The sequence below is a fragment of the Trichechus manatus genome, unplaced genomic scaffold, assembly GCF_000243295.1.
Source record: "Trichechus manatus latirostris isolate Lorelei unplaced genomic scaffold, TriManLat1.0 scaffold00016, whole genome shotgun sequence".
In the NCBI taxonomy this organism is placed as follows: Eukaryota; Metazoa; Chordata; class Mammalia; order Sirenia; family Trichechidae; genus Trichechus; species Trichechus manatus.
The window spans coordinates 4,860,462-4,881,286 of record NW_004443952.1 but is presented as its reverse complement, the minus strand read 5'-3'; the positions used below and the strand labels follow the sequence as shown (position 1 = coordinate 4,881,286).

The 20,825-nt window shown below is 41.2% G+C and overlaps 1 protein-coding gene across 2 annotated transcripts in view; it reads right to left on the bottom strand.

Annotated features, from left to right (window-relative positions):
- ASTN2 (astrotactin 2) overlaps nt 1-20,825 on the bottom strand; it is a 1,034,049-nt gene that overhangs the window by 199,852 nt on the left and 813,372 nt on the right. For both annotated transcript variants that reach the window (XM_004372122.1, XM_004372123.2), the window contains one exon: nt 17,198-17,463. In XM_004372122.1, coding sequence (XP_004372179.1) covers nt 17,198-17,463 — 266 coding nt within the window. The remainder of the gene's footprint in view (nt 1-17,197; nt 17,464-20,825) is intronic.

The window sequence follows — 20,825 nt, the reverse complement described above, 5'->3', positions numbered from 1 at the left end:
TGGGTTGCCCTGGTTACCAGAGCCCACCGTAATTCTGGCCTATTGGTCTCAGATGCTGCCACATCTCATTTGACTTCTAGGGGTCATTTTGATGCCTTTGTGCTGATGTCAGACCTCCCCAGCATCACCTCATGTTACCACCCTCTTCATACTCTATTCTCCAGCCGTGCTTTTTTTACTTCTAGCCTTGTTAGGTGCAATTTCCTCCGCTTGGAACATTCTTCCCCAATCTGATAATTTCCTCCACTACTCACCCATCATTTCTCAGCTTAGAGACCATCTCTTCCAGGCAGCATTCCTTGACTCCTTAAAGCTGGAATAGATCCCTTCTTTTGTCCACCTTCCCCCCATTCCCTCTTATAATAAAACTTATTTTTACTTATGTTTTACTACCCACTTTACTGCATATTTTGCTACTTATCTGTCTCTCTTAATAGACTGTATACAAATCGAGGTTAGGGGCTCTGTCTGCCTTGCTTACTGCTTAATCCTAGTGCCTGATATAGAGCAGGAGCCCAGTAATTAATCAATTGGCCAATCATAAATCATTTAATACCAGGAATTCTAATCCTGTCATATATCTGTCCCTTTGTCCCTGTTGGCCTCAGCTTGGTAGATTTCTCCTCTGCTCTGGGCCTCAGAATAATTCAGTATCCTTGACCTCTGGCACGCTCCCACCACACTCCAGCTTCACTCCTGAGAACAGCTCAAGAGATCTAACAGCCAAAGCTCTTGACTTAAAAACCTTCCATGACTTCCAATAAAACACAGAAAGGGTTTTTCAAAGATTTCCTTTAAAGCACCGTAAATACAGAAGAGACAAGTACACAGAATCTTTGAATTCTCTTTCTTTATCTTAAATACTTATGAACCACAACAGACTTAGGTTGGTTTAAATATTAAAATAATGGGGTTTCCCCTAAAATGTTTCGCACAGTGTGGTCACTGGATCTTGCGCATCATTAATGATCTAAAACACCTGTTAGAAATTCGTATTTCCAGGCCCAACTCAGACCCACTGAATCAGAATCCCTTGGAGAGGTGATCCAGAATCTGCAATTTAATAAACCTCCAGGTGAATGTTGTGTTGTGTACTAATAACAAGCATCTCCTGAATTTGGGTACTACAGTTTGAGAATAAAAACCTACAGGATTCTAATAGACATCTTTTAGGTACCAGATATAAGGGTACAGTTTGGCAGCCATATTTGAACTAAATAACCCTGTTGCTTTAACTGAAAAACCCACTCTGACTCATAGCGACCATATAGGACACAGTAGAACTTCCCCATAGGGTTTCCAAGGCTATAGGGTCACTATGAGTTAGAATTGACTCAACGGCAATGGGTTTGGTTTTTTGGTTTAATCCTTACAAAAGCAGACTGCTACATCTTTCTCCTGCGCAGGGGCTCATGGGTTTGAACTGCCAAACTTTCAGTTAGCACCTGAGCACTTAACCCCTCACCACCAGGGCTCCTTTCCTGTTGCTTTAGCCAAGGCTAACTGGACAAAGTTGAGTACCTGATCCAAACTGGACCAATCAGTTTTTCCCGGGAATTTAGATTGGTTGGTCTCTTGGAGTACTTAAACTGGTATGAGATGTAAAGCTGGTCTTAGTTGGGCTGGGCTTGCCATGTTGTGCTACATGCATAGAGACTAAAAAAGTTGAGAGAGACAAAGAAAGAGAGAGAGAAATGACAACAAACTCAAGTGCAGAGAAAAGCAAAGATGACAGACTTCAGGGACACTGCTGAGAATCGCTACCTGGATGCTGATAATTCAGCTATGCTCTTCGCCCTTGAGAAACCATTATATCATTATAATAATTTCCCCTTTTTCATTGAACAAGTTTCAGTGGATTTCTGTTTCTTACAACTAAAGGAACTTCGACTAAGAGAGTACAAAGACTGTTTCTTAGCCTGGCACACGAGGCTTTTCACAAGGTGATCTGAAACTATCTCTCTGGCTTCATATCCTACAACTATAGTCTGCTCCATGTATGTAGGAACATATAAGCTATATTGAACCACTTGGCATGGCCCAGAAAGTCAACAGACATGGTTTCCCTCTGCCAATAATGCCTTTCCTCCATATGTTAATCAGATCATAATCATTCTTCAAGACCTACTACAACCACAATCTCCTCTGGATACCCTTTCCTGATTTCCCACCAGAATTAAAGGCCCCACTACATCTTGGACACATCTGTTAGTGAACTTACCATCTTTTATTGAATTATTTATTTGTATGTCTGTCCTCTCCACAGGATTATGGGTTTTTTTGCCTTATTTATATCAGGAGCCCTTTGCACAAGGCCTGGACCAAAGTAGGTGCTCCATAAATGATAATTGCATGAATAAGCGAATGAACAAGTGGTAAAGTCTGAGGACTAGAAGACTGGGAGCTCTTTGGTGTTTAATCTATGTGATCCTAGTGGACTTGCTCAGTCATCAGGACAACAGATTGTGCTTACATTGTTCCAAACTATCTCCAGACCATTTGTCCTGCCTGTCACTGAGCTGATAGCAACTGTAACAGTGATGAATAGCAGACCAATTATAAGCAATAGGAAACATCAGTTATAACTCCAGGGAGAAGACGCAGCCATATCAGTAGCCTCATCCATCTAATCATGAGTCATCTTCCCAAGGCATCTTGCCCTGTGACCTTGAACTGCCAAGGGCTTCTCAGTCTTGTAAAAATCCAAGTTCTTCAGAGGACGGCTCCTCCTCTCGGCCAGTCTCATACAAGGCGTTGCTCCTGGCCAGCTCAGTCCTGGAAGGGGAAACCTGGACGAAGCCACACACTTTTCCTAGGGGAAGTCTTTCGTCAAGGTTCCCAGCCCCATCCAATAGACAAGACCTGTCTTCTAAGGCCTGACATCTTCTGACAGATAGTAACTCCTCTTCCCTGCAGTGAGAACATCTGGAGATGAGAGGTGGGTGGGAAGGTTTCAAGTAGAGAATTTGTCCAAGATTGTGGAGTGGATGTCGCTAAATGATGGCTTAAGTTAATGGCGAGTTCCTGAGTAAACGACTACAAAATTTCCCTTCTGTGGCCGCTGGTGACTTCATTTTTCCAGTACGCCCATTTTCCCTCAGGAGTTATCTGAGGGAAGCAGTTTCTCTTGTTGGTGAGGCTTCTATGGTTGGGACTGTGGGTGGGGGCGGGGAAAAAAAAGGTCAGAGGACAAGAAGGGTCATGCTCTAGTCTAGATTCATACTGAGCTTACAGCTGTCTTTGAAAGAGAAACTTAGAAATTTGGCTAAGGAAGTAATGAAAGGGAAGATTCCTGGCAGGTTCCTTGCAGCCACATTTCTATCATGGGAAATCGAACAAAACTGAAATTTACAAAAAAGACCAGACTTACTGGTCTGACAGAGACTGGAGGAACCCCCAAGACTATGGCCCCCAGACACCCTGCTACCTCAGAATTGAAGCCACTCCTGAAGTCCACCTTTCAGCCAAAGATTAGACAGGCCTATAAAACAAATAATAACACATGTGAGGAAGGTGCTTCTTAGTTCAAGGAAGTATAAGAGACCACATGGGCAACGCCTGCTCAAAAGCAAAGACATGAAGGCAGGAAGGGAGAGGAAACCTAGACAAATGGACACAAGGAACCCAGGGTATAAACAGAAAAGGGGAAGGTGCTGACACATTGTGGGGTTTGCAAGCAACGTCGCAAAATAATTTGTGCATAAATTTTTGAAACTAATTTGCGCTGTAAACTTTCACCTAAAACACAATAAAAAAAAATTGGGCAAAAGACATGAGCAAACACTTCACCATAGAGGACATTCAAGCAGCCAACAAATACATGAAAAGATGCTAGCAATCATTAGCCATTAGAGAGATGCAAATCAAACCTATAATGAGATACCATCTCACCCCCGCAAATATGGCACTGTTCAAAAAAAAAAAAAAAAAAAACAGAAAACAACAAAAGCTGGCAAGGTTGTGAGGAGACTGGAACCCTGCTCCACTGCTGGTGGGATTATAAATTAGTTCAACCACTATTGAACACTTCCTCAAAAAGCTAAAAATAGAAATACCTTACGATCCAGCAATCCCACTCCTAGGTCTATACCCTACGGAATTAAAACTACTGACCCAAACAGATACATGCATGTCTATGTTCATTGCAGCATTATTCACAATAGCAAAAAGAAGGAAACAACCTAACTGCCCATCAACAAATGAATGGATAAACAAACTGTGGTACATACACACAATGGAATACTATGCAGGCATAAAGAATAATGATGAGTTCTCAAAATATACTATAACATGAATGAATCTGGAGGACATTATGCTGAGTGAAATAAGTCAATCACAAAAGGACAAATACTGTATGATCTCACTATTATAAAAAGACAAGAATAGATATATATACAGAAAGCAACATTCTTTGGTGGTTTACAGGGATGGGAGGGAGAGGGAGGGCGAATCACTTTCTAGATAGTAGATACTTGTTAGTTTTGGAGATGGGTAAGGCACTACCGAATAAGGGTGAAGTCAGACAACTTGACCAAGGTAAAAGATGACACTAAGAAGTACATAAGAATAAGGGATGACTTCGGTAAAAGCCACAACATATACAATTTTGCAACAACAGTAATAACAATCAAAAAATGTGTGTGGTTACATAGGTAGATATGTATGCTTATATATGTATAGGTAAGCACATATGAATATATGTGTGCACATGTATAGGTGTTTCCGTAGGCATATGTATATACATGTTAGTGTGTGCTGCATATATACATAGGGGCACAGATACAGATACTTCCTAGACATAACCAAACACTTTATGGGATTGGGTTACTGGACTTGAGGGCTTAGGACCATAATCTAGGGGCAACTCGGTCAATTGGCATAACAGAGCTCATACAGATAATGTTCTACAATCTAGTTTGGTGAGTAGCATCTGGGATCTTAAAAGCTTATGAACAGCCGTCTAAGATGCAATTGATCTCTACTTGTCTAGAGCAAAAGAGGATGAAGGAAACCCAAGACTGAAAGAAGAAACTAGTCCACTGGACCGAGCCCACAAGAACCATGGCCTCATCTAGCCTGAGACCAGAAGAACTAGATGGTGCCCTGCTATCACCACTGACTGTTCTGACCAGGGACACAATAGAAGCTCCCAGATAGAAAGGAAGGAAAATGTAGAACAAAACTCAAATTCCTAAAAAAGGCCAGACTTACTTGACCGGTAGAGACTAAAGGAACCCTCAAGACTATTGTCTTGGGATACACTTTTAACTGGGAACGCAGACCACTCCTGGTGATCACCTATCAGCCAGAAGACAGAGTGGCTCATAAAATAAATAATATCACCCACGAGTGCTGTGCTCCTCTAAACAATAATCTAAATGAGACCTAACGGTCAACATTTACCAAAGATGAGAAGGTAAGGGGGGACAAGGAAGCTAGATTAATGCAAGCAGAACAACCAGAATGGAAATGATGAGAATGCTGACACATGGTGAAAAGTGTAATCAATATCACTGAATAATATATATAGAAATTGTTAAATGAGAACTTAATTTGCTATGTAAAATTTTCTCCTAAATCACAATAAAATATTTTAAAAAAACATGGTCTTTGGAACTAGACTAACTGGGTTTAAATCCTAGAACTATCACTAAGCAAGCTGATAGAAATGATTTAAATCCTCTATGCTTCAGTTTCTGCACGTGTAAAATGGGGATCTGTTTATATGTAATGAATTTTATAAGGGTTATTTATAAAGTGCCTAAAATAATGCCAGATCCATATACATATATACACAAATTTATATATTTGATAAATTTTAAGTGAATATTGACTAAGCTCTGAACTTGGATATTCTCTAGATGGAAGCTAATTTATGGACATCATAATAAAGTTGTTAGGCACACTTATTTACAGACAAAAATCATTATAGCACATGTATAGTCATTTACAATCATTTTTATTCTTTTTAGATATTTTTATTTTGGAAAAAATATGTTGCAGGAACCAAGTATCAGAGACATTAAGATTATCCTTGCCTTTAGAAAAGTATACTTTCCCAGTTCCTGTGAACTGGCTGCCCTTTTCATTTTTGAATCATAGGTTTCCTGAGGGTAAATCAACTATTATTTATTGTACACCTACTATGTGGTAGATACTTTAATCAGATGCAAGAGCAAAAGGAGAAGAGATGAGGAGAAAAAGAAAGCAAAGGAGGGGAAATATGAAGAAGGAAAAGGAGAAGGAACAGAAAAGAAGGTACAACGAATATTGATTAGCTTTTAATCATAGTAGACATTGGTAAGTGCTCTACATGCATAATCTTATTTAACCCAGCAACTGCTCTATGAGTTAAATACTACTATCATCTCCTTGGGATTCTGAGTAATTAAGTTATGTCTCCAAAGTGTGTGGCAAAATGGGAACTTAAATGTTGATTTCTCTGATTCTTCGACTGCCTCTTCTTTACACTGATCATCTCATAATATTCAGAACCACCCTATGAAGTAGTTTCTTCTATTATCCCCATCTTACAGATAAGAATGTGGAGCTCAGGTAGGCGAAGTTACCTGCGTGATGAATTCTCTCTTTCTGATACCTCAATAAAAAAAAAAAAACCCTAAAATCTTACTGATAAGTTTGTTTATCTTAAGTGTAGATAATTACCTCCTGAATATAAAAATAAGTAAATAAATCTACATTTGTATGTATACTTATGTTTCCTCCAACTTCATTCAAAAGAGGAATCTACACATTTGAGAAACAACAACAGGGAAGAAGCAGAGTGGAGGGATGGGCAGAGCCTCACTAATGTGTACCCTCCTCCAGAGCAGGATTACCCAGGAAGCAAGGTACTCATGGGCTTACTTGTGCATACTTACTAATCTGTAGTGAACAATTTCACCTGTTCAAACCATGTGAAATTGTTCACTACAGATCCGTAAGAAAACACAAGTAAGCCCATGGTACCTTGCTTAATGTAAGCCAGTGCATACCTTGCTTACTGGTTAATCTGCCCGTCTCCACCCCCAAGCAGCCACCATGCTTCCATTTCCTGGTGTTCTCTCTGTTTTTTTCTTTTTAAGGAAATCAATAATTTATAGAACATATTCAGGTTGGAACAAGCTAAAGCTGAAGGATCCAAGTCCAAGACCTTTTGAGATTTTGAGATAGATAAGATTTGCTCTTCTAAAATACAGTTGAAAAGAGTTTCTTGAATTGAGATAGTAGAAAGTCTGTGGAGTTTTGAGACAAGAAATTCAGTTAGATGATGGGGACAGAACATAGACTTCAAGAGGATGAGAAATGACTACGAGATGTGAAAGCAGCAAGAAGTTCTACCGTCAAGAAAAAGTAAAGAAGAGGATAGTGACAGGAGGGACTCAAAATCCAGGAAAGAGTACTTGACAATAGAGCAGGCTTGATCATGTTGAAGTGTAGAAGAAAGAGCCGATGAAGAGGGAAGTTCTATAGCTTACTGTTGAGACCACATGGAACCAGACAAACCTGGGTTTAAATCCTAGCTTGACATTACTGGCTATGAGAAAAAGGCTTGGCAAGTGTTGACCATTATTGAAACCAGAAGGTGATAGGTACGTGGAGGTTCTTTGCAGCTTTTTGTATGTTATACTTTTCTAAACTAAACTGGTTTTAGTATCGATAGTAGCAGACCCACAGACTTAACAGTGCTTCCCAAAAATGAGACAATTTGGAGAGGAAGTTAAAAGGACAAGAAACATATGGCCCGAGGACAAGCCACATTCTTCATGCCTCTTTCCCAGCTCTCCCACACACCCCCCAACCCCGAACTTAACTTTATAGCCTGGAACCCTTTTACTCTGGGATACTAGGAATAATGTGACTCTGTTGACCAGAGGAGGCACTGCACAAACTAAACAACTGTGCAATGGTACAAGGTCATGCTGCTTTCAACTGCACATGCCTGATGAATTGGGAGACACATCTGGAATGACTATTTTTCTTCTTAGATTAGAGAGAAATAGAAAGAGAGAGAGTTGGATTCTTTGTGAATTCTCTCTGGGCCCTTAGCATCACTGCTGACTGAAGTTGCCTAATGACCCAAGAAGAGCCCCCTGTGAACAGGGCTGAGCTCCAACAGGGATGAGTTCCACAGCTTGCTCTGTTCCTGGAAGCCCAGCACCACCCTGGCTGGGGCAGTCTTTGCACGACACCCTCAGATAAATGATGGTGGTGTGATGAATGAGTAGATGTTGGACAGCTGGAAAAGAGATTCCAGCCCTGGTTCTGATATTTGCTAGCCCTATGGGACCTTAGGGGTTGGTACATACCTTCTGTGAGCCTCAGTTTCTTTATCTATAAAATGAAGATAAACATTACTACCTTCATAGGCCCATTGAGAGAATTAAGGGAGCCAGTGTATGTGAAAGCACCTTGTAAGAATACCAGTGTAAGTTGGTGACCTTTTTTCACTCACTCATTCATTTATTTTCTTTAACAATATATTTATTGAATCTCTACTGTGTGCAAGGTGCCTTACTAGAAGCTGTTGGTACAATGCTGTGCAAAAGTTGGTCCAGTCTCTAGCCTTACAGACTCTGCACCCTAATGGAAGACACAGGCATTAATCAAATAATCACACTAATACACACAAAAAGTGTAATCAGAAACTATGATGACTGCTATGAAAGAAAGATGAAAAGACTCAAGAAAATAATTAAACAGTGAGATCTGATCAAATTAAGGAGTCTCAACGATCAGATGGATGTGTAGCAGTTAACTCTAGAAAAGAAGGATGGGGATGCGGATGAAACACATTCCAAGCAGAGGGAACAGCATGTGCAAAAGCTCTTTGTCAGGACAAAGCATGGCATTATCCAGAAACTGGAAGAAGATCACTGAGACTGAAGTACACAAAGTGAGGGCTGTAGGGGTACTAAATGAGTCCTAAGAAGTTGGAAGGATCCAGTCTGTGCATTCCCTTGTAGTCCATGGTAAGGACCTTGGTCTTGATCCTAAGAACAATTAGAAGCCAGTAATGGGTTTTAATCCAGAAAGTGATATGAGCAAGTTTTAGTATGAAAATATCACTCTGGCTGTAGGGAAGAGAATGGATTGAAAGGGACAAGGGTCATTGTTAGCCAGTTAGGAGGCTACTGCAATATCCCAGCCATTGTGACTTGGACCAGGCTGGGTAACGTAAACATGTGTGAGAAGTAACTAAGAAGGAAACTACATTGCGGGGAGGTGGAAGGGATGCAGACGGAAAGGGGAAAAAAACAACCAAGCATATCAAGGGTGTCTGGGTTACAAGAACTGAGATAGAAACACTGTCAGGAATAAAGGCAAGGTCATTCTCAGCAAATGTAGTAAAATGGTCTGCCAGGGTCACAAATGAGGAGAAACCACTGTATTTCCACTGGATGCTAAGAGCCATTCCTGGACTGTAAAGAAGTATGGAATGAATGAGAGCTGAAGAAGTGTAGCCAGTATTTTTTTTAAAGAATTTTGGCAATCAAATAAAGAAATAAAAAGACAGTAGCTGGAGGAATCAATAGAATGCAGTGATAGTGTCTTTACTACACATTAGACTTCTGTTTATTACGCTTTATTTAAAAAGTTGAAGGTAAGTGGCTAGTAAAGAGACAGCATAGCAAAGTGAGAAAAAGCTCAGGTTTTGGAGACAACAGACCTGGGTTCAAATCCTGACTCCATCAGCTCCTGTTTGTAAGACCTTGGGGCAAGTGACTTTACTTCTCCATGCCTCAGGTTTCACATTTGGAAATTAGGGATATCAGTACCCACCACACAAGGTTGATGAGAGGGTTCAGTGAGCTAAGTACGGAAAGTGCTTTAGCTAAGTTCCTGGCAAAATTTAAGTACTCAGTGAATGGTTGTTATTATTAAAAATACAGGGGGAAGACATTCTGCTCTTCCCTCTTTTACTGCATTCAATAACTGAATTCAATGTCCCATGAAAAAAACGCTCTGTTCTCTGACATGCAAAAATGTTTGCATTTTCTAAGATTGTATGTCTTGTATATCTTTTTCAATCTGGTAGAGTCTTCTGGTCCCATGAAATAGCTATGTTTCTTAGTTTTGCAAGTAGGCAAGTCAAGCATTAAGTTCCTCTTTTGTAACTGACCATAAGCATGCTGAGTAATATGTGGATTATTTCCCCTCTTTTTCTTTGATCTTCCCTATTGCCTGACAGTCTGGTTCCTGGCCAGTTCACCTCCTTCTCCAAATTCACAGAGATGGAGAGGAAGTGGCCCACAAAAGCAAAGAAGATTTAAGCTAGATTATAAGAAGTACTTGACTTTCTTAATCCCAAAGCCAGTAATTCTCTGAAAGGATTTAAAAATGATAAAGGATGTATGAACCATGGTTTACAGTAATGGTTCTCAAGCTCAGTGGGTATTAGACTCCTCTGGGGAGCTTATGAAAATAAAGATCCTAGCCCTGCCCCCCAGAGAAATAGAATCAGTAGTTCTGAGAGGGAGGCCAGGAATCTGCATTGTTAACAAACACTTCTCCCATCCTAAACCAGGTGCTGTTGAGTCAGCTCCAACTCATGGTGACTCCATGTGTGTCAGAGTAGAATTGCATTCCATAGGGTTTTCAATGGCTGACTTTTCAGAAATAGACTGCCAAGCCTTTCTTCCAAGGCCCCCTGGGTGAACTCGAACCTCCAACCTTTTGGTTAGCAGCCAAACACATTTATCATCTATACCACTTTAAGACACCCTGAGACCCAGATCTCCACTCTCTGCTAGGCACTCCTGACCTCCCTTACTCTTCTCTACTTTTTTTTCATCACCTTCTAATATACTATATTACTTACTATGCTGATTTGGCAGATATTATGCAATCATCCTCCATTTTGTGATCTGAAGTGAACAGCCAATCAGTTGAAAGGGGCGTTTCCTTGGGGGTGTGGCCCGCATCCAATACATATGGATGTTCTAGAAAATCCCTCTCTCTCGATACTGCTTCCATCTCATCATCCTCTGACCTCTGGTTCTCGGGACATGAGCCAGCAGCCTGCCACCTGACCTGCAGATTTTGGATTCTCCAGCTCCCACAACACTGTCAGCCCTTTGCAACCACATGAGTCAGGAGAAGCCTTCACCCTGCCACCTGACCTGCAGGTTTTAGATTCACTAGCTCCTGCAACCAGTAAGCCCCTGCAACCACATAAGTCAGGAGAAGTCTCCAGCCCACCGCCTGACCCACAGATTTGGGACTTGCCGGCCTCTTTGAGCCATTTCCTTGAAATAAATCTATCTATCTATCTGTCTATATATATTTATGTATATGCTTTACTAGTTTTGCTCCTCTAGAGAATCCAGCCTAAGACATTGTGGGTCTGCTTCCCAGGAAAAATAATTACAAATAGTGTATAATTCTACATAAACTTTATGAGGATAGAGATACAAAGACCCTTTAAAGTCAGGGATCTATAAATTCCAAATTAATAACCCTTGCCATAAAACTAGCCTTGGTCCCTGCATTTTACTCTTTGTTGCTATAGTTATTAGCCTAAAACTCACATCTAGTTCTATCTCTTCCTTGGTTCTTTCAAGGGCTCCCTATTGCTCACACAGTATCCAAATCTCTCAACTCACAATTCAAAGTCATTCATAACTCAGTCTTCTGCATATCACTTTTCCAGTTTTATCTCTCTCAAATATTCCAGCCCTGAAAGCTTTGGAATCATATAACCCGGGTTTGAATTCTGATCTGACAATTCACTTAGGTGATTCATCTTAGGTGATCTAAGGTAAATTATTTAACCTCTGTAAAGACTCAGGTTATTTTTATTTGTGAAACAAGCATAATAGTGCCTACTTCAAATGTGTTATAAAGCGATAGAGCGAGAGAACATATATTAAGACATGTAAAACCAAAACCCATTGTTCTCTAGTCGATTCCGACTCATAGTGACCCTATAGGACAGAGTAGAACTGCCCCATAGGGTTTCCAAGGAGCAGCTGGTGGATTCCAACTGCTGACCTTTTGATTAGCAGCTGAACACTTAACCATTGTGCCACCAGGGCTCCATAATAATAATAATACTCCCTCATAAGTTGCTGGATGATTAAATGAGATAAAGCATCTTTTTGGCAAATTGTATACATCTGGTAATATTATTATCTTCATCATCAATGACTTGCCTCAAGCTGTTGTACTATCTGACCCTATCCACCTTCCCTGCCCCAAGAATCTTTTCCAGATTCTCTCTCTCAGAATTTCTTTCTCCTGTTTGTCTAACACTGTTGGAATGTCTATTATGTTATTTGAAATAAATCATGTATTAATGTAGCATATGAAAGTGATTATAGTTGCTTGAGTGGTTTCTGCCTCATCCACCAGACTGTGAACTCCTTGAAGACACAGTTTGTGTCTTATTCTCCTCTATATTGCATTTCTTAAGCACAGTAACTGGCATACACTAGGACACAATTCAAGGTGATGGTAGTGATGGTGCTTTAATGGTGATTATGGTGGTGGTGGTAGTGCTGATGGTGGTGGTGGTGGTGGTATATCGATGACGATAATGGTGCTGGTAGCAGTGATGGTGGTGGTGGTAACAGAGATAGTAATAGCGGTGGTGATGGTGGTGGTGGTAATAATCGTAGGTAGGGGGCTTGACTGTTAATTACTTTTTGAATAATAGTCATTTGGAAGTATCTTCTCAGTTTGAGCCAAGAAGTAGAAATGGAGCAAACAAGTCTGCCTGGCAGAGTGACAGAATCTGCTGGAAGGTCAGACAACCACAACAAGACCAAAATTATACATGGCTCTTCCTAGGACAGCATGAAACAAAAGAAGCTCACAGGATTAGAAGTCAGGACTAGAAAAGGAGTAGGAAAGAATTATCCATATCCATTCAGTATTTTACAGTTTTCAAAATACTAGTGAAAATAGTCTCTTAATTTTCCTATTTCAGAGCCCTGTCAGGAAAATTACCACCTCCCATTTCACAGACAAGGAAATTGAGTCTTGGGGAGATGAAGCACATTTCTGAGGGTCACAAAGGTCAGAAGTCTCCTCTGACTACTTCAAATTCAGACTTGGCTGTGCGACATAGAGCAAGCCTCCTCATCTCTAGGCCTTAGTTTTACTATTTGTAAAACAAGCAAGTTGATCTATAAAATAAGCAGGATATGATTTTAATATCAGTCCATGCTCATAAATCCTTTGTCATTGGGATGGTGTGCAAGACATGTATACCTTTCTCTTCTCAATACTAAATTTAAGGGGTAAAACCAGTATTGTCTCTTAATGGGAATTAAATTACAGGTCACAGACTGCCTCTTCCAACCTCAAAATATTTCTTTTATATCCAGAGTAGAATTTAGTTCTGAACCGATTTCAGAGCCAAAGGGGCCCTTGGATAAAGAAAGTATAGTCCATACTTCTCATTATACAGATAAAGAAAGAGAGACCTACATAGTAGAAACATCATGTTCAAAACCATATAACAATCAAGGATGGAGTCTAGTTCAGATTCCAGGTGTTCCAGTTCTCTAGAAAACTCCCCAACCCCAAATCAGTAGGGATAAATACTATAATACCTACTTTACAAATAAGTAAAATTAAAGTCAGTAAATGGCAGAGATGGGATTCAAATCCATTTCTGTCTGACTCTTCACCATGACAAAATTCTGTCTTTCCCACTTGGAGGCCCTTCTTCACTCACAAGCTAAATTAAAGACCATACAAAGTCAAGTACATTAAGCATCATTTGTGCTGAACCAAGCTCTGTGGTTTTGGAGTGTGTAAGGGTCATTTAACAGGTGGAGGGAGGAGATTTACACATGAATCAAATTCTCCATTGTAAATAATTTTTTCCTGCTTTGCTTATGCAAAACCACAGTACAAACTATAATTGAGGGCTCTTTCCAGCTGAAGCAGAAGGCATAATCTTTTCCCATGTATTCACTGGGATGAACCCAAGGAGACCCCAATCACCCAAGGACACAGTATCCAACAGTCCCCAAAGCCATCTACTGTATACCCTGGCCCTGGTTCAGAATTTGAAGCCAAATTGTTCCACAAACTTCAGGTAAGTCATACACCCCAACCCGAGACTCACTAATTATGACATGAAGTGGGACTGAGAGTTGACAGAGTTCCTCAAATAACTCAGAGAGTCAAGGGTTCTCACATGAAGAATGGTTCTGTTCTGAATTGGAAGATCTGTAGGAGAAGGGAATCCTTTTATTCATATGCTACTCCATCTCCTGTATCCCTGGCTCATACAGTATGGGTCCCAGCAATGTTTATAAAGTGAGGAAATGCTCCTAAAATCCCTCCATTGGTGATCTGTCCTTTTAAGTTAACCATTGACTTCTCCCATATAATATGTGTACCCTACTCTAAAATATAATTTCCAGAGTGCTTTGGGCATCAGCAAAGTTATCAATGCTACCTAGAAAAGGAGGTACCAAAGGAAGCATAGAAAAAGGAAGGGGCAATTATAGACAACTTCATTTTTAATATCATCATAGAAGCATTTGTTCATCACATGCTATGTGCCAGGCACTCTGTATCTGTATTCATTATCTCCTTTGATCCCCATCATGAGACCATATTTCACAGATGTGGAAACTGAGGTTTGGAAAGGTCATTCAACAGTGAGTAAGGTACTGAGTCAGGATTCCTACCCAAGCATGTTACAACACAGAGCCTACACTATCTGCCTCCGCATAGAAAATGTTTATGGAAGGGAACTCAGAAACTTACTCAACCTATCTGTTTTACAGGTAGAAAAAGAGAGGCCCACAAAAGGAAAAGGACTTGCCCAAGCACTCACTATGAGTCAGAGCTCAGGCCCTTCTGCCCCATCAAGCCTCTTTGTGTTTTATCCACATGGCCTCTGCCTCAAGCTGCAGAGAAAGGCAGAGAGATGGAGATGCCACTCGGGGGAGGGAGGAGAAAAGGATTTCAGGCTGAAATGGAAAACACAAATGATGCAGAAAGTAGGAGTGGCTGCTTTCTCCTCACGCCACCTCTCTGGGTGGTCATATTCCCTTCCTCCAGGATCATTTCCACATTTGCTCTGGGCCTGTGCCACCCACTCCTACCACAACCTGCCTCCCTTGGAAATGGCCAGTGCACCACAGCCCCCTCCAAAAGTCCACTGCCATCAAGTTGATTCGGACTCATAGCAACCCTATAGGACAGAGTACAACTGCTTCATAGGGTTTCCAAGGAGCAGCTGGCATATTCAAACTGCTGACCTTTTGGTTAGCAGCCGAGCTCTTAACCACTGTGCCACCAGAACTCCACTCCTACCTGCTATAAAACTCTTAACCGGCCTGTCTTTGGGGTTTGAGGACAAGGAGAGGAAACTGGACACTTGGCCAGCTCCAACATTTATTTGCAGCGGAAACTAAGAGAAGAGGAGCTTGGAGCTAAGAAGACAACACACATGGCTGTCCCTCTGTCCTAACCCCTCCGTGGCTCCCCTCCACTCTAGGGCCAAACTCCTCATCACAGCCTCCACAGCTCTGTCTGGTCTGGCCCTGCTTGCCTCTCCACCACGTTTTCCATGAAGTTCCCCCTAGTTCTATGCACCAGCCTCACTGATTTGCATTCAGTTTCTCAAATGGGCTACGTTTGCTCCTTCTTTAGGCCTTGGCAGGAGCTGGGCCTTCCACCTGGAATGCTCTCATGCTCCTCCTTCCTCAAACCAGTCCTCCACATTCATGTTATGTACATGTGCCCAAAGGACTCAGCTTAAATGTCACTTCTTCAGGGAAGCCTCCCTTGGCCCCACAAGGCCTGTTATATACTTTCAACTCACTGGCCTGGACTTCTCCCTGGGACTTAGCAGGATGTATTTACTTCTTTATGTGGTTATCTCATTAATACATGTCTTCTCCACAAGTCTGTAAATTCCCTAAAGATAAAGACCACATCCATTTGTCATACTCTTAACTTCCCAGAGCATAACACAGTACTTGGCATATAGTGAGTGCTTAAAAATACTTATTGAGTTAATGAATGAATGACTAGTGCTTCCTGTACTTAAGGTCTCCTGTAAGGAGAACAGTGACATCTAGTGGTCACTTTTACACTCTGTGATTCACTGGGAACACACCATTTGTCAACTCCAGTGGATTTCCAAAGAATCTAATACTTAGTTCATGCTGAGGGCATCTGGTATAGAATTCTTATCTGGGAAAATCTGGCTCCTAGACGAAGAGGAAAGGAACCACCATTCCCCTTGCTGTCACAAGTGCCAGGAACACGTCTAGCAAGATGGGGCTAGTATCCTGCACATTACAGATGAGAAGAGTGAGGACCAGAGCAGCAGCTGTTGGGGCAAGTTCACACAGCCAGTGAATGGGAACAATTTTCATTCACCAAGGCAGTGGAGAGTCCACACCTACACTGCTATCCAACATGCTGCAACAGTCTCCTAACTGATCTTCCTGCTTCCACTCTTTAATTTCCACAATCTACAAACCATTCTCATCATGAAGCCAGAAGTATATATATATTTGTGTGTGTGTCTGTAAGTGTATATATATCTGTATATTACATATTTTATATACATATGTATGTATTTATTGCTAGTTTGGAGACCTCTGGTGTATAGAACTAGATTATTCATGATGCTCAGTTCACGAGTCAAGCTCATTGTTGGGCCATCCATGGTTAGGATTCTTTCATTCATTCATTCAGTTAGCTGGTTTTAATAGTTTCATAAACTCTCACAAGTACACCATACAAAACACCAGCAAGCAACTTGACCATGTGGATCTAACATACACTCCCTCGTGCCATTACCCTGCCTCCCTTACTTTGAATCCTATGTTTGTCATTTTCTTGTTTTCCTTTTTAAAATCCAGGTGGCACAATGGTTAAGTGCTCAGATACTAATCAAAAGGTTGGAGGCTCGAACCCACCCAGTGGCTCTGTGGGAGAAAGACCTAATGATCTGCTTCCTTAAAAATTATAGCCAAGAAAACTTGGTGGTTCAGTTCTACTCTGTCACATGGGGTTGCTATGAGTCAGAATTGATTCGATGGCGCCCAACAATAACAACAACACTGTATCTGTATTTATTCCTAAAAGTTAGCGTATTTGTGTGTGTGTGCGTGTGAGTGTTAGCTTAAAAAGTTTGGGGGAGGAATATCATGCTACATATACTCTTTAGATCAGTACTCAGGTTTGACTTAGTGTCTGGGCCAGGGAAGCTCACCTCCTTGGTGCCATTGTCTTGGATGAGGGTGTAAAGTGGTACCACATGGTTGATTTCCAGCAGCACTGGTGTAGGGCTCAGTTGCTCCTTGCCTGGCCGGCGGCAGAGGTGGCAGGTGGATGGACAGCGGCCCTTCTCCTCGCAGCGGATCTCCACCCCTGAGATGAGCTGGTCATCTGATAGCATCTGGGCCGTCAGCAGACCAGAGAGGTATGTGATGAAGGGCATAGACTTCAGCTCCTTCTTGCTGCCCAGCTCTGTAGTTTCTGGAGAGGTGAGAAACAGGAAGCAGGAGAGATAAATTCAAGGTCCAGAGCATGTGCTAAGGAGATGATATTCCTGTTGGAAGGGAAAAAAGGTGATAAAGTTATTTGCTCTTCATGCCCTGGAAAGAGTACCGACCTAAAGGTTCAGAGACCAAAATGGTGTCCTTTTCTACCCATTCACCTTAAATATTCTCTTGCCTTCTCTGGGCTTCACTTCTGCCATGTTTAAAAAAGGTGTGTTGAATTAGAAGATTTTCCAAGGGACTTGCAAGATGTAACTATTCAAGAATTTTTTTTTCCCCCAACTAGAAATTCCTTTCTGTCTACTGTCAACTTACACAAGTCTTATGTTTCCTTTAAAAACTTACTCGGTACTGTATTTTCCATGAAGCTCCCTATAATGGGGCAAACAAGTTTGGAGTCAAATAATTTGCTGTTAAAATTTCAGTTCTTTTTTTTTAAAAAAAGAAATTATTATTGTACTTTAGATGAAGGTTTACAGAACAAATAGCTTCTCATTAAACAGTCAGTACACATATTGTTTAATGACAATGGTTAACAACCCCACGACATGTCAACACTGTCCCTTCTCAAGCTTGGGTTCCCTATTACCAGCTTTCCTGTCCCCTCTTGCCTTCTAGTCCTTGTTCCTGGACTGTTGTGCCCTATTAGCCTCGTTTTTAAAATTTCAGTTCTGCTTCATAGTAGCTTTGCAACCTTGGGAAAGTCTCTTAATATCCAGGAGCCTCTAGTGATCAATTCTGTAAAATGGGGTTAATAATACCAACCAAGTTGGTTTACTATAGATGGTAAATGAGATAGAAGGAGGTGGAACTGTCTGAAAAAGAACAGATGTGCAAGACACTATTTCCTCTTTCTTTCCTTGCTCGCCTGTTACCTTGTTCAAACTTGGTTTCCTGCTGCTCTTCAGGTGTACCATGAGATCTGATCCATGACATGCTTCATTTTGTCATTTTGTGCCTTCCTTTCTTGAATAATACAACTAAGTATTTCCCACCTCTGTGCCTTTGCTCACCCTAGTTCTCCTGCCTAGAATGTCCTCCCCCTCCCCCAGCTTCTCCAAATCTTTTCCATCCATCAATGCCCCATCCCAATGTCACGCTCTTCAGGAAGTCTTTCCTCGTTGCTCCAGTGCCTCTTCCCCGAGTAAGTATTTCTACTTGTGAGACCCCATCTTGTTAAGTTCATTTTCCTTTCCCATTTTCTGCTGATCTCTATAACCACATCATCAGCTTCTGGGGACCAGGGACCATGTCTCCCACTCCTGCTCCTCCTTCAGTGCCTAACATGGTACTAGGGATGTACTTGAGACTCAGTTAAAGAGGAAGATTATAGAACTCTTAATGGTTTGAACTGCACTCATGATCTAGTCTAGAGGCTCCCAAATTCTTCTGAGGAACTCTAGGGATCCCAGGAAGCATCTCATCTGCTTCTAGAGGGCAAGAGGAAAACTGAGCAGGCAGAACTCTAAACTTCATCTCAGCTTCAAATAAAGCAGTTCCACTTTTATCAGTTTTATCGACTGGCCTTCTATATAAGATTTCATCAGAAGAAAGGGTTCTACAGCTATATCAAAAAGTTTGAAGAAACAAGGTGATTTGTACAACCCAGAAGGTTCTATTTACAGAATAGACTATGTCAATGGTGTCTTCAAGGTTGGGCAATGCACAGTCTGAGTGGCAAAACAAGGTGACCCTGCACTAAGGGGCAGAGCTTGGTCCAGATGGAAGCTTCTTCCAAGCCTGGTGAAGTCAAAGCAAGGTCCTGCACCAGTGGAAGCAAGGGTCCTGGGTACTGAGCCCTGGGAGAGAAAGTAGGGCTGTCTCCTGTCCTTGCTGTTGGCTTGCAGTGACATGCAGCTGATCTGGAAATGGGCTTGCCAATTAGAAATACAAATAAATGCAGCCTTCATTCATTACTCTCCGGGCCCTGGGGCCTGGGATCTGGGCTCCACCTTTTCTGTCTGGCTGTCAGCAAATGCTTATGAGCACCAGATCAAAGGCTCTGGAGGAGGAAGACAAGGTGAATTCCAGCTAACCAAACCTTCAGAGGGATTAAAGAAGGGTAGTTACCAAGATAAATAAAACAAGGCTGTGAAGAAGGCATCTCAGAAGCTGGGGAGACAGCCATAGTATATATGGACATGTCAAAAGAAGAAGATGATGACAAATTTTGGAACTTCAGGCCAGAGTGATAGTTTTGGAGAAGGGTGACTTCTAACCAGGGAGAGAACAGCCATTTCAGGTAGAAGGTCAGGGGGAAGTAAGAGTTGTGAGGACATTAGAGATCAGTTAGCCCACACTCTAGCCCAGGGGTCAGTAAACTATGACCCACAGGCCAAATCCAGCCCAATGCCTGTTTTTGTAAAGAAAATTATACTGGAATACAGCCACACCCATTCATTGATGCATTGTCTACATCTACAATTTATGTAGTTGCAACAGAGATATATGGCCCTAAAAGCCTAAACTATTTATTATCTGGCCCTTTACAAAAAAAAGGCTGCCAACCTCTACTTTAGCCCCATGTCTAGATGGGGCAACAGAAGTTAAGAGAAATGACCCACCCAAGGTCATAAACAAGGAGTATATGGCCACATGGTGGATTGGTTAAAGTAAAAACTTTAGAATCAAACAGACCACTAATACCCTTGGATTGTGAATCTTCAAGGAGAAAAACTAGAGTAAAGCACCTTTTCTCCATAGAACAATTTTCAAAAACTATTGAAAGAATACACTTTTCAAAATGCTTATCTTGTACTACCCTCTCAATTTAAATAAGGAGAAATGGTGTCTCAAAGACTTTCTAAGGTCACCCAGTCAGTTAGTGACCCTATCAGCACATGACTCCCGTCTTCTGATAACCAATTCCTCATTTAAACTACTGTCATCTCTACTTCAAAACACAGATGGCATGTCCTTCATAGAACCTTACATATGCACTTAATTTAATTGGGAAGGAATGTACCTAGTGCTGGGAGTAAAAATTCCCTTGATCAAATGAACAAATAAAGAAAAAAATACACAAACATTGATAGTCATTGGGTTTAAGATATAAGTATTGTCATGGATTGAATTGTATCCCACAGAAATATCTGACAACTTGGCTGGGTCATGATTCCCAGTATTGTATAATTGTGTACCATTTTGTAATCTGGTATGATTTCCTTATGTGTTGTAAATTCATTCATTCAATCACTATGATCTAATAAGATGGATTAGTGGCAGTTATACTGATGAGGTATACAAGATTGGATAGTGTCTTAAGCCAATCTCTTTTGAGATATAAAAGAGAGAAGCGAGCAGAGACACATGGGAACCTTATACCATCAAGAAAGCAGT